Source organism: Lampris incognitus, chromosome 10 (genome assembly GCF_029633865.1).
Source record: "Lampris incognitus isolate fLamInc1 chromosome 10, fLamInc1.hap2, whole genome shotgun sequence".
In the NCBI taxonomy this organism is placed as follows: domain Eukaryota; kingdom Metazoa; phylum Chordata; class Actinopteri; order Lampriformes; family Lampridae; genus Lampris; species Lampris incognitus.
In genome coordinates this window covers 52,236,826-52,251,661 of record NC_079220.1, presented here as the reverse complement: position 1 = coordinate 52,251,661, position 14,836 = coordinate 52,236,826, and the positions used below count along the sequence as shown (strand labels likewise).

The 14,836-nt window shown below is 51.2% G+C and overlaps 1 protein-coding gene across 1 annotated transcript in view; it reads right to left on the bottom strand.

Annotated features, from left to right (window-relative positions):
* LOC130119308 (adenylate cyclase type 9-like) overlaps nt 1-14,836 on the bottom strand; it is a 45,031-nt gene that overhangs the window by 4,641 nt on the left and 25,554 nt on the right. The window contains 7 exon segments of the mRNA XM_056287765.1: nt 839-981; nt 3,324-3,483; nt 6,959-7,167; nt 9,960-10,062; nt 11,416-11,669; nt 12,138-12,248; nt 14,550-14,701. Coding sequence (XP_056143740.1) covers nt 839-981; nt 3,324-3,483; nt 6,959-7,167; nt 9,960-10,062; nt 11,416-11,669; nt 12,138-12,248; nt 14,550-14,701 — 1,132 coding nt within the window.

Here is a 14,836-nt window from a genome sequence, read left to right as displayed (position 1 = left end):
GAGGAGAGAAAAAAAAAACCCCCAACATACCAAAGAGCTGAAATCACGTATTGAACACTGGGTTCAGAATAAAGTGAATGCAATTACAGCTCATTTATTGTACTCACCAGAAAAAAAGTCCATTGGCAACACTGAAAGACACAAAGTGCAAGTAGCAACAATCAGTATATCTGAGGGGGGATTCAAAAATACTGCAGAAATCTAACATGCATACCTCTTCATCGCCCGATATAAATGGATAACGCTTTGGGATCGAGCCATCTTTGCTGCACAGTTCCCCCATTGCAAATTTTAAAGCGAAATTACAGTTTTTTTTAACCTCTTCTGGGCGGTAAAGTCAATATCGTTGCCTCATAGAGAGGTTCCTTGAAACTAGCGCCACCATAGGTTCCTTCAGCTCAGCATGAATGGGGTTTTCACGAAGTGCCAGAAATAAGGGCCCGGTGGTGTTTTAAGCCCCCAACGTACTCGTCGAGGCAGCGCTGCATGGAAGGCACTGTCCCCTCTACAGTTTCAGCCAATCACAGCACTGGCGCTAACCCTAACCCTAACCCTAACCCTAACCAGTGCTGTGATTGGATGAAACTGTTGGGGGCGGGGAGTGCCTTCCATGCAGCGCTGCCTCGACGAGTACGTTGGGAGCTTAAAACACCATCGAAGGAAATAAGGACAGAATGACCTATCAGTACCTCCTAAGCTTGCGATAACGACACAAAATCCATTCATTATTCCCATAGAGAAAGAGCTGAGGGAACCCATGTCTCAAACAGGCAGGTTTTATGACCCAGAACCGGGCCAGTCGGTACAGTTATATAGTGAAAAGTGACGTTTCCAGTACCTGCAGGGGGGGCTGAAGAGCAACGCGAGCAACGCCAGTCCCACTAAAGTGGCTAGGGCCGAACGCATCCAGTAGCTCAGCTGGCAGAAGTTACAATACTGTATGATAGCTATGATGACGGCGCAGCAGGTGAACATTGTGAACTAGGAAAGAGACAGGGCACATGGCGATCGTCATTACTTGACAGAGTCACAAGTTAGCAGAGGTGAGAGAAAATCATTACGTACAGTAGTAGTCACAGAAAGTTGAACCGGTCGTCCGGATACGTGTATTCAGAGAGAGAGAGATGTTTCATCACTCATCTAAGTGACCTCTTCAGTCTCAGCTGACTGCGGGTATCCCCACCCTTGCGGCCCAGACAAACCAAACCGACTAGCAGTGACGAAGGCCGACGGTTGCGTTACCTCGCCTCGCCTGCCGTCTGGGCCACAAAGTAGCACTTGAACACACCGCAAAGGCTCCAGCCGACGGCCCTGATTCGCTACCTTAGCACTGATTGGCTAAGCTGAACAGTCAATCAGAGTGATCTCGCTCACCGACGGGCTCTGCCGTTTCAACATGTTGACTTGGCCGAAAAGCTGCCGACAGGGGTCCGACTAGTGCCGACGCTGCGGGACACACCGCCAAAACTAGGGTCACAGACGCTCACTGGCGGTCTGGTGGGTCGGCCTGCTGGGTCAAAGCTCTTATAAACAATACAGTGGTTTAACGACCAAAACCAATGATCACTTTCATATGCAAATTGCCGTGAGCGTTACTAGAGTTTCAATGGTCATGTGTACTACTCAGAGGATTTGGGAATAGTTGCGATCACAGTAAGATGGTGACAGATGTACTCTTAGCCCCCCCCCCCCCGATTCAGGGATGGTCGTTCCCTCTCAACATAGACGGCCTCTCTGACTCCCCGTTCAAACCAGCGTTCCTCCCTATCAGGGATGGTCACATCTTCATCCTTGAAAGAGAGGCCACTGGCCTGTAGATGGTGTAGGCTGTGGAGTCCTGCCCTGACGTGTTAGCTCTCCTGTGTTGTGCCATCCTCTTGGCCAGCGTCTATTTGGTTTCCCCGATGTACAAGTCACGGCAATCCTCCTGTCACTTAACAGCATACACTATATTGCTCTGTTTGTGCCAGGGGACCCAATCCCTGTTTGTGCTGGGGGACCCGATCCTTGGGGTGGACCAATTTCTGGCGCAGCGCGTTTAGGGGGTTTGAAGGCAACTGAGATGCATTGTTCGGAAAATACCCGTCTCAACTGTTCTGACACTCCCGCCACATACAGAATCACCACCGGTTTACACCTAGACAGCTCTTGTCCTTCTCCTGTCTTCCATCAGCTGGTGCCCTGTTTGGGCGTCTTCCTGGCTTGACAAACGCCCAGTTAGGATAACCACACTTAACCAGGGCCTGTTTAATGTGGGACCTCTCCCCTTCCCCGGCTGTTGTGTCAGTGGGGACGTTGTCAAATCGGTGGTACAGTGTCCTGACGACTCCTAGTTTGTGATCCAGTGGATGATGAGAGTCAAACCTTAAGTACTGATCAGTATGTGTTGGTCAGAAATTGGTCCATCCCAAGGACCGGGTCCCCCGGCACAAACAGAGCAATATAGTGTACACTCTTAAGTGCCGGGATGATTGCTGTGAATTGTACATTGGGGAAACCAGATGTTGGCCAAGAGGATGGCACAACACTGAAGAGCTAACGCGTCAGGCCAGGACTCCACAGTTTACACCATCTACAGGCCAGTGGCCTCCCTTTCAAGGGTGAGGATGTGCACATCCTTGATGGGGAGGAACGCTGGTTTGAACGGGGAGTCAAAGAGGCCATCTATGTGAAGAGGGAACGACCATCCCTGAACCGAGGGGGGGGCCTAAGAGTACATCTGTCACCATCTTACAATGCTGTGATTGTAACTATTCCCCAATCCTCTGTGAATAGTACACATGGCCAGTGTAACTCTAGTTAATGGTCACACCCATATTTGCATATGAAACCGATGGTTGGTTTGGGTCGTAATGCCACTGTATTGTTTATAAGGGTGGGGACACCTGCAGTCCGTTGAGACTGAAGAGGTCACTTAGATGAGCGATGAAACGTTTCTCTCAATAAACGTTGTGTCCAGATGAACTGATTCAACTTTCTGTGATTTTCTTACCCGGATTATTGAGTATGCATAAAGACATAGAGTAGTATTATTACCTCACTATTATCAAGATCAACATAGGGATTGAGAGACATAAACTGACTGTGATCTGGCCATACATGAAATTTTTACTAATTGGTAGCCTTAAATATTTGCAATATTATACATCGATGCAAAGCAAACATGTCCTCGCTATTACACAAGTTGGATGGGGACCCAAAAAAAAGCCTTCTGTAAAAGAAAACAAATGGACAGTAACAGGCAAGTATGTAAAATCCTACCATTCTGTCCCTTAATGAAATTATAGTATATATCTGTATCCATGATATGAACAGTGGTCTACCTGGATGGAGCGGTGCATGTCACAGGTAACGTGGGAGAAGATGGCCACAGCAGGCAGCGATACAAGGAGAGCTCCGATGAGATGACGGGGTACCCAGCCCGAGATGGCTCTCATCAGGGCCCTTGTGCATGCGAGTACACTGTCCAGGTAGAAAGCCATACTGGCAGACAAAAGATAAACAGGAAGCATTGGTTGGAACAGTCTTCATTCCTTACACAGGTAAGATATCAACATGATCAATGCATTTTCGTGTTTGTAACAGGGCATCTGCAACTGCCAATCTGATGTTTTTGGACATTGTCTATGAGAGACACTTGATGACACCCTCTCTTTCTTTGAAACAGACTGACAGGGTGAATTAAAGCCCAGATTGACCCTTCATCCGTGCTATCTGTTACATCCTCATCACTGTGGCTGAAGGGGAGGAGACTTTTCTAAAGGATTTCAAAGGCTTACGACAACTGAGAGATGATTTCTATAAATGAGGGAGAGTGATAAAGAAAAAAATATTTAAATCTCATCTCATCATCGGCCACTTCTCCGGGTCGGGTCACGGTGGCAGCAAGCTAAGTAGGGTACTCCAGACATCCCTCTCCCCAGCACTGCCCTCCAGCTCCTCCTGGGGGATCCCAAGGCGTTCCCAGGCCAGATTGGACACGTAGTTCCTCCAGCATGTTCTGGGTCTACCCCGGGGTCTCCTCCCTGTTGGGACATTCCCGGAAAACCTCCAAAGGAAGGCGCCCAGGAGGCATCCTAATCAGATGCCCCAACCACCTCAACTGGCTCTATTCGACGCGAAGGAGCAGCAGCTCTGTATTCCAAGCTCCCTCCGGATGTCCGAGCTCCTCACCCTATCTCTAAGACTGAGCCCAGACACCCTGCAGAGGAAACTAGCTTGTATCCGCGATCTCACCCTTTTGGTCACTACCCAAAGCTCATGACCATAGGTGAGGGTTGGAATGAAGACTAACTGGTAAATTGAGAGCTTTGCCTCCCGGCTTAGCTCCCTCTTCACCACATCCGTCCACATTACTGCTGATGCTGCACCAATCCACCTGTCAGTCTCCTGCTCCATCCTACCCTCACTCGTGAACAAGACCCTGAGATACTTGAACTCCTTCACTTGAGGCAACAACTCATCCCCAACCAGGAGGGAGCAACCCACCATTTTCCGGTAGAGAACCATGGCCTCAGACTTGGAGGTGCTGACTCTCATCCCGGCCATTTCACACTCAGCTGCAAACCGCCCCAGTGCGCGCTGGAGGTCGCGTTCTGATGAAGCCAACAAAACCACATCATCTGCGAAGAGCAGAGATGCAATTCTGAGGTTCCCAAAATGGACACACTCCTCAGTATGGCTGCGTCTTGAGATCCTGTCCATGAATATCACAAACAGAATCGGAGACAAGGGACAACCTTGGCGGAGTCCCACACCCACCGAAAATTTGTTTGACTTTGTGCCGAGAATGTGGACACAGCTCTCACTTTGGTTATACAAGGACCGGATGGCTTGTAGCAACTGCCCCTGTACCCCATACTCCCGCTGTACCCCCCCCCCCCGCCAGAGTGCCCCAGGGTACACAGTCATAAGCCTTCTCTAAGTCCACAAAACACATGTAGACTGGCTGGTCAAACCCCCATGCCTCCCTTAGCACTTCCGAAAGGGTAAAGAGTTGGTCCGTTGTTCCACGGCTAGGACGGTATCCGTGTTGTTCCTCCTGGATCCGAGGTTCGACAATTGGTCGCAGCCCCCTTTCTAGCACCCTAGAGTACACTTTCCCAGGGAGGCTGAACAGGGCGATGCTCCGATAATTTAGGTGCTTTTTAATGGGGGATATGATAGTGGGTGGCAGAAAATGTCGGTTTTGGTCTGTCAAGAACTGCAGTGCTACAAGTGTGACCCAACGGGCATCAAGCTAACAGCATGGCGGTGGTTAAAAACAGGTCATTGACTGAAAAAGACCAGTCGAAGGAGGCAGGCGTTATTGGTGCCGAGAAACACACAGCCCACACTTGGTCAGCAGACAGTCTGGTACGACAATGATGCCAAAAGAGCCATAAAAACAATGCAAAACCTGTTGAAGCTGGATACGAATGAGGTACGGCTGCCGTCTCAGCAAAATCAGGAAACTGCAGCTGCAGTAGTGCCAAGGAACAAACATTTTTGGGCAATGGGAGTTGGGGGGGGGGAAAGTCATGTGATAAATCCAGGTTTTTTTTTTTACATTGACGATTACATTATTTTTATTATTATTGCCTGCCACCCAGTGACTGCTGGGATAGGCTCCAGCATCCCTGAGAGCAGGATAAGCGGTTCGGATAATGGATGTTATCTTACTGTTATTTTCAAATTGATGATCGATTGACCGGGATACAGCGATAGCGTTATATTTACACACAACCTTGGAGAAAACAAACGGCTTTTGAACGCCGCAAGAAGCCAGACCGCTGCTGCCCATCAGGTGCATGTTCTAGTGGCGGTGCCTCCATCTGTGAACTGTTTTTTTACAGCATCGACACATGACAATTAATTCAGCTTCACGCAGTGACCCACCCAGTCATCAGACCTCAATCAAGCTTACCATCTGTGAAATGAGATGGAAGAAGCTATTCTTAGCACTGTAACTATCCGCTGCTAGCCGACTCAACACAACTGTGGGCCGCGCGGGGTTCAGCGTGGGTTAGAACCCACGTGGGCTGCTTCTAACGTTGCCTCGTACTGGAAAAGCGTCCCTAATATTTTGTACACTCAGTGTGTCTGACGGTAGCGGTCTATTAGGCTAGCGCACGTCAACGCCTGGGTATTCAGCCGGTCTACACGAAGCCCCTCGCTATGGAAACGCCAATCTAAGATCAGCGAACGAGACCACGTGGCTTTATTGTAATCCTTTTCATAGTGCTCGGTAAACACTCACACCCGACACATTTCAGCTACACATTCTGAGTATGACAAAGAATAACTCAAAAACCCCGGGCCTGATTTCTGCACATAGTTCTCCTGCGGAGTTTGATACAGAGACCTTTATAAATCTCCAGTGTCAGAAATTAAAATGAAAAAGGGATATTAACAAAAGGGCATCCATCCATCCATTATCCCAAACCGCTTATCCTGCTCTCGGGGTCACGGGGATGCTGGAGCCTATCCCAGCGGTCATCGGGCGGCAGGCGGGGAGACACCCTGGACAGGCCGCCAAACCATCACACACACACATATTCACACCTAGGGACAATCTAGTACGGCCGAGTCACCTGACCTGCACGTCTTTGGGCTGTGGGAGGAAATCGGAGCCCCCGGAGGAAACCCACTCAGACACGGGGAGAACATGCAAACTCCACACAGAGGACGACCCGGGACGACCCCCAAGGTTGGACTACCCCGGGGCTCGAACCCAGGACCTTCTTGCTGTGAGGGTGCCACCATGCCGCCCTGCCGCCATGATTAATCAAATTTTGTTTTAACCACAATTAACACAAATTGTTCATCGTAAATTGCAAGTCATGATTTCCCCAAGGGTCAGCATTGTACCAAATTTGAGGCAAGTTTCTGGCTGCTACACAGGAGCAAAGATACTCTGACCGTAGCCCCCAGTGAGGACCACCGGACCTCCGTGTCGCCCGTCATTCATGACCCTCACCGAATTGCCAGCAGCAGAGCCAGGGCCTCCAGTAGGGCGGCGACAGAGGTCAAGATGAGTGCTGGGGTGGACACGTCCTGCCGGGTGAGTACCGGTCGGAGGAAACAGGCCAGTGCGAGGGCCATGAACACTGAGAAGCACAGCAGCATATCCAGGAAGGAGCTGAACGTTTGGCTGGCGAAGGTCTGCATGGGCGCCTGCGTCTCCACCTGGGAGAGGGGGGAGACAGAGAAACAAGCCGGTGGCGTAGAAAGAAAGAGAAATAGGAGAATAGGGGGAGGAGGCTCGGGGCGAAAAGGTTGAAAAAGGAAGGATTACGGTTTAAGAAAGCACAACATGCATGGTATTGTCAGGGTCATCACTACAACCTGCACCCTGAAAGGGGTTTTATTGTCCAGGAAACATTAAAAAAAAGGATTATTGTTATTTTAAGGTTTGGCTGACACGATTCTGATTTTCCCTGCTAATTGCTCGTCAGCTTTGTCAACTACGAGTGACCCGGATTAAAAAGAGATGGGCTGAAACAAACCGACCCTGCGACGAGAACGCATTACCTATCGAATGCTAATGAGATCCATTTCACGTCTCACGATTATGACCCAGACAGTCGAACCCGTGTCCCGTTACCCCGAGAATGTCTCCTCTATACCACCGGCTCTCCTCGGCGGCCCGGAAATAGAGGACTGGGCCGCCATATTGCTCGCTGGTTCAATACTGTAGGCGACAAAAGGAGCTGCTAAAACACTGCCCCGGTGAAGGATACACGTATTTATCCTACCCCCTTGGATGCCCATAATCTGACATCGTGCCAAAAAATTAAAAACATGTGGGTGAAGCATGAGCGAGTTAAAATTGGGTTTTTCAGTCAGATATATTCACTTGTAACGTTGAAAATTGTGCATTGCCTTGTGTAGTGAAACCAGTTGTCAGTTCTGGGTCATGATGACTTCATCAACCAGCGTATGGGGCAGGAGATACACAACTGTGTATTGTGAGCCGGGGCGAAAGTTTTGACGGGGCCGCACGATCCACAGCCTGCGTCTCGTTTTGATGATGGAGCTGCACTTCAGCTCCACCAATAGCCTACAATTTTCCTGGCTTCCCTCCTCCTCCTCCCCTCCCCACAACACCACCCGCCTCTTCCAGGTCACTCCCTGGTAGGAGATGAATGGTGGTGTGGGAGCGGAAGAGAGGGGCGGGATAATTAAAGGGTAATGTTTTGGGGTTTTTTTTTTTCATCACCAGGGTCTCGCAGTTTGTTTTTTTTTGTTTTTGTGCCATTGTGCATCTCACCGACGACATCGTGTAACTCGCCGGCTTCCTTGTAGAGAGTTTGTTATCAGGAACCGCCCTGGGATTCAGCTTTACAGCGACGTCTTACAGGGCTCTCAGCGTTTAACCCAATCCTCTAATCCAGTGGTTCTCAACCTTTTTGGGGGTCCTGGACCCCCTGCCTAGTTTTGATCTACCCTGAGGACCCCTCCACCTGATCTTGGGGGAGGGGTAGAAACTGCATTTTAAATTGCATTATAGCATTTATTCACTCTTTGGGGCAAAAATAAGAGCTTTCAGTTGTAACTTAGATATATGTAACAAAACAGAATATGTATTCAGTAACTTTCAGATATATGTAACAAAACAGAATATGTATTCAGTAACTTTCAGATATATGTAACAAAACAGAATATGTATTCAGTAACTTTCAGATATATGTAACAAAACAGAATATGTATTCAGTAACTTTCAGATATATGTAACAAAACAGAATATGTATTCAGTAACTTTCAGATATATGTAACAAAACAAAACATGTATTCAGTAACTTTCAGATATATGTAACAAAACAGAATATGTATTCAGCAACTTTCAGATATATGTAACAACAGAATTTGTATGCAGTAACTTTTAACAATGCAAACGGGAGCGAGATCTCTCATTAAAATACAATAAATGACACTTGTGAAACAGATGTAATTAGAGAAAAAGGTCCTGTTACCCTTTATAGTTTAGGTAGATAAAGGTCTCAGTCACATTTGAGTAAAATAATCCTATTTCTATAAATGTCATAGGATCTTTTTTTTTAAAGATATTTTATTTTCACGGACCCCTTGCAAGTACACCACGGACCACTAGGGGTCCGCGGACCCCCGGTTGAGAAACACTGGTCTAATCCACGTATTTGGAAGAGAAAACGAAAGTGGAAGCTGAAAGCTATTATCAACAACTCTCCATCTCGCTGCTGGGCTACTTCCTGGTTCAACTTGCAGGACTAACCGGCCCATAGACAGCAGTACACACGAGCTCCCCAGCACAGCTGAGGAGTCATGGATAACAGGAGATCAGGTACACTGTCTAAGTGAGGTACTAGAACTGTTGCTGCTGTCGTTGAAATTACAGGTTCTAGGCTTGTGTTCAAGTTGTCCAAAATCTCCAAAAGGAAGCCGGTGAGTGACGTCATACCACGCCCAACATGCACAACGGCAAAAACTAGGAAAATAAGACCCGAGCCGTTTAAAAACAACGGAATAACCCTTTATAATCAAAGGCAACTGGAGCAATAACTTCGTTCCAAGGGTGACGGTGCACTTCCGAGTCTGCGCCAGCAGGGGGCGATAGACGCTAAAAGGACAACGCTCGCGAGGTCCTGCAGTGATTTCTCTTTGCCGCAGTCTCGAGCCGGTGCTGGTGGCGCCGTAGCGCAGTGCTTACGGGGTGCCCAGACAAAACACAGACCCGCAGGCAGACAGTTGCAGAACCGGGGCGGCCAGCGCCAGCGCGAGGACGCCGGTTCCCCCTGACAGGGCTTGTCGGATCGCCTCTGGAGTACAGATAACTGACTCTGACAGCATGCAGGAAGGAAGACAGACACGGACAGTCACATAATCTCTCTCTCACACACACACACACACACACACACACACACAGACACACACACTAGAGCCCTGCACGGGCCAGAACTCCAGCCTTAGCCCGGCCCTGACCCGTGGTGTTCGAGCCATACCTCCTCCTGGTAGCTGGTCCGGTAGGCGGACTCCAGGGTCCTATCCAGAAAGGTGTGGCTCATCTTGTTGATGGGGGGCTTGTCGAAATAATCCTTCATCAGACTATCGGGAACAGCAAAGACAGTCAGAATAAGACAGCGGCAGAAGACAAATTAGCACTCATACCCCCCCCCCACCCCACCACCCCCCGCCCCCCGCCCCCCGACACACTGGGAGCGCTTCAGAACATTAGTAAAAGTAATCCCCGTCAGGCCACGCGAGAGATGGTATTCAAACACTTGGAAAATAATGATTCCCACGGTGATCCGCCGATCGGTGCTCAGCAAACCCGGCCGCCTCCGCTGGCACCGGGCGGACGCCGGCACGCCACCCAGGGGCCCCAGACAGCAGCTTTTGTACGACACACGACAGATAAGGCTCGCTGGATCAGTCGCCAGACGCAGCTAAGGCGAAGGGAAATGGCGACGAGGGGTTGTAGGAGGATCTCTTATCCCGTTTATCAATTCCCTCCGGTGGCACTTGGCGAAGGAGGAGGGTAGGGGAGTTCCTCTTGGAGGTTTGTCGGACGCAGTGGCGCCCCCAGAAGCGTTTCATAGGGGGGGGGGCAAATGGGACCACTGAAAATCTTGGGGTGGCACACCAAAACCAAAAGCCGTGACGGAATTTCGGGAATTCTATGATGCTGTTGTAGTATACTGTATAGCCTAGTGGAAAACTGTCAATATGAGAGTTGAGAAAAATATACATATGCAAAATATCAGATAGAAGCATATGCGACTCGTGGCTGGGGGAGGGGGGGCAGGGATAGTATCAGGGTGGCCGTGGCCACCCCTGGCCACCCCTTGGGGGCGCCACTGGTTGGACGTAGCACTGCTAGCTAAGGAATTCGCGACAACCTTTGAATGCAGACAAGGATGAAACACGGTCTTTCTGCTATGTCGTCATCAAAGGTCTGGTTACCCGAGTTTAGACGTCGGGATCGGTTTACTCCGGTTGCAGAGTGTTATTACGCAGCCCGTGACGACAGTTCAAGTCTTCTGTGTCTCGAGACCGAGCGGTTTGAAGTCGGAGAAAATGACCCGGGTGCAATTAGTCGCCTCGACTCGAGACCGCCAGCGCACCTGAATGAAGCGACTACCCGGAGGTCGAGGTAGAGGAGGGCGTGGATGTGAGTGTTGCCAACTGGCTACCTCCATAGACCCTCACCGGTCCAACCACGTGCATGACCGGCGAGGGTCTATGGAGGAGACCGGATGAGAGCCTGGCAATTTGCATTCTGGGTAAAAGAGCATTCGGGGTTTTCGAACGCCGAATCCCGGTACGGAATAAGAAGTAACCCATCTCTGGAGGCGTCGATTCTGAATCAATCTGAGCCGAGTGAATTTTTAAACTGCCTCGTTAAAAAAATCCTCCAACCCTCGCCCCCAGACCTCCGGAGTAGTCCTGCCGTCTCACCTGTCCTCTTTGATGACATCCACAAAGTGGGCGTCGCTCCTCTCTCGGAAGTTCTTGGACCGCAGAGGGATGAGGGCCGAGTGGTCCATGCCCATGGCCCCCCCGCTCCAGGTCTTCTTCTCCTTCTCTTGCAGCATCTCACACAGAGACGTCTGGCTGTTGGTCAGCGGCTCCGGCTGAGGGCTGAGCAGGCCGTTAAGCGCCTTGGGGCTGCGCCCTGCGGAGGCCACGGGAGGATACTTGGCTGAGGAGTCCTGGCACCGGAGGGAGAGAGGGAGGGAGACACACAGCGAGCGAGAGAGAGAGAGAGAGAGCGAGAGAGAGAGAGAGAGAGAGAGCAGTCCTGAAACTCATCTTGAATTTGCGACGCCATCTATTCGCTGCAGGGTGTGCAGAAAGGGGGGGGGGCCACGCGTTATCGATTCTCGTCTCAGCCAACTAAGAGCGAGAAGGAGGGAAAGAGACCGTCATGCATAGGAGGTCCTAACTATAGTGGCAGTACTGAAATACACCCAAACCAGCCGGACTGCCAAATTCAGGAGATCAAAACTGCTGTCGTGGGCCTCGCTTTTCAAATTTGGTCCAACACAACACAACACAACACAACACAACACAACACGGTACAGCTCTAACTAAAGCCACGAGACCACGCAGGGTGGTCACGTCACACAGGTTCGAGTCCCATCCGACGACCGCGCTCGGGCGATGACCGGCGGCCTGACCTTGCCGCCGTTGGCCTTGTGTTCATCACGGCAGCCGCTCTGCGCCGCGCCTTCCTCGGGAGCCCGGTCGTCGCCCGGCATCGGGAGCACGCGGCAGGAGAGACAGGGAGACTGTGGGGGAGGGGGGAGGGGGAGGGGGGAGAGAGGGAGTGATGCAGCAGATGGGTGGCAGAGGAGAGAGAAGAACGGACAGAATTAATTAAGGCGGCGCCGCAGATTGGATGGGACAGATGGGCAGGGGGAGCGGGAGGTTAAAGGAAGAGAAAGCGAGAGATGAGGCGCGCCGGGGGGGGGACGGGGGGGGGGGGGGAGAGACGGACCGCGATGACTAGACGCGGACCGGACGGGCCGCGATGACACAGAACCTCATTACTTGAACACTGACAGGGGGGAACCGCGATGAGAACCACTCCGCTCGTTTCGCCGCCTTTTGTGCGTTCGGCGTAATCCACTTCAGAGCAGACAATGCCGGCAAGCGGCGGCGGTGCCCGCCGAGAAAGTGAGGGGGGGGGGGGGCGCGAGGAGGGGGGACGCGAGGAGGGGGGGCGCGAGGAGGGGGGACGCGAGGAGGGGGGGGGACGCGCTTTTTAGCTCTTTTGTGTGGATCCCATTCATCTTCTCTCTACCTCCCATCCACTACCATGCATGGCAGAGAGGGCCCGGAGAGATGGGGGGGGAGGTGATTAAGCTCCGAATTGTGGGTATGTGTCCTGTTCGCTGCACCAGCGCCTCCTTAGGTCGGTCGGGGGGGGGGTGGGGGTGGGGCTGAGGGGAATAGCGTGCTCCTCCCACATGCTCCACCCCCCCCCCCCCCAGTGAGACTCCTCACTGTCAGGTGAGAAGAAACGGCTGGCGACTCCACATGTATCGGAAGAGGCGTGTGGTAGTCTGCAGCCCTGCCCGGATCGGCACAGGGGAGGGAGGGAGCAGCAGCGACTGGGACGGCTCGGAAAAGGGGAGGGGAGGGGAGGGGAGGGGAGGGGAGGGGAGGGGAACTCCCCCACCCCCCAAAAAAAGCTTCACGTACATGCAAGCTGCACAGGAACATGAGAATAAAAAGCCGTACGTGACTGCCGCATGATGCTTTCACACAGTCACCTGCCAACCGAGCCTCTTAAACCTGGGCATATGGTGGTGTGTGTCCGTGTGTGTCCGTGTGTGTGTCTGTGTGTGTGTCTGTGTGTGTGTCCGTGTGTGTGTCTGTGTGTGTGTGCGCGCCAGGCCGAGGATGAAAAGCCCCAAGTAGGAGTCACTGGTTCGTCAGGCAAGGAAGCCGGCAGAAAGGTTTATCCATCTCCCCGCACAGCTTGCCTCATTAACGGACCAAGGAAGCCACGGTTCTCCACCCTCCCATCCCATCCCCACCCCGACTCCGCCCCCTTGACTTCTTCTATCGATTCGTCTCCCCAAAACCTGGCTTGGTGGAGAGGCTTAGTCCACAATGAAAGATCTGAGGAGTCGCTGCAAGGGCCCACGATACACCTCTGGGTAACACTTCAGTATGGGGAACGTAGTCGCCATTAATTAGGTGCTTATTAGCATGCAAATTAGCAACGTATTGGCTCTTAATTGGTCATTATTATGTACTCATTGATGCCTTATTATGCAACCAGTAAGCCATTAACTATGAGTTTTCCCTCTATAACCTCAGAAGTATTGCTTATTAGTAGCACCATCTCAATATGCTTTGCTTAGTATGGCCTTTATAAGATGGTAGTACCACAAGAAGAGTTATTCTCCCTTACTAACACTTAATGAATATGGGGTAACACTTTAGTATGGGGAACATATTCTAAGTAAAAAAACTTAATTACTAGTGAATTAGTGATGATCAAGATGTCACTTTAGTATGGGGAACATAGTCACCATTAAGTAGGTGCTTATTAGCATGCAAATTAGCAACAAATTGGCTCTTAATTGGTCATTATTAAGCACTCATTAATGCCTTATTCTGCATGGCCTTATTGTGCAACCAGTAAGCCATTAGCTATGAGTTTTCCCTCTATAACCTCAGAAGTATTGCTTATTAGTTGCACCATCTCAATATGCTTTGCTTAGTATGGCCTTTATAAGGTGGCGCGGGGCCCTGAAGGTCCAGTGGGGGAGTGTCTGGAGGTGGACGCGGCCACGTTCTAGACCGACGGACGACGAGGGTTCGACGCTACGGCTGGCTGGGGAGAAACGTCTCGCTGGCTGAATGAAATGGGTTTAAACAGACCTCGGTGTTCTGCTGCTGGTTCGCCAGTAATAAGGACTCGGTAAAGGCCGAGGTGGCCGCACAGCGAACAGGATGACGCACATTTTGGCTGCAACAGAATTTGTGTGTTTTTTTGCGTCCCCCCACCCCACCTCCCCCACCCCCTTGTGGGGGAATTTCTGCACCGTTCCCCTTTCCCCCGGGAATAAGCTCACCTTGGCTCTGTCCGGGGGCAGGGGGCAGGCTGCGGGGGCCCCGTCGGGCGTGTGCGCTTTGGGCGTGGGGCAGGTGGAGTCCCCATGCTGAGAGCAACTGCAGTACGAGTGCCGCTGCACTTTCCTCCCCGAGATCAGGTAGGTCTTCAGGCCTGGGGAGGTGCACACACACACACACACACACACACACACACACACACACACACACACACACACACACACACACACACGCAGACACACACTGTTAAAAAGCAAGCCAAGGATTATCAAGTCACATTCTGTTCTTT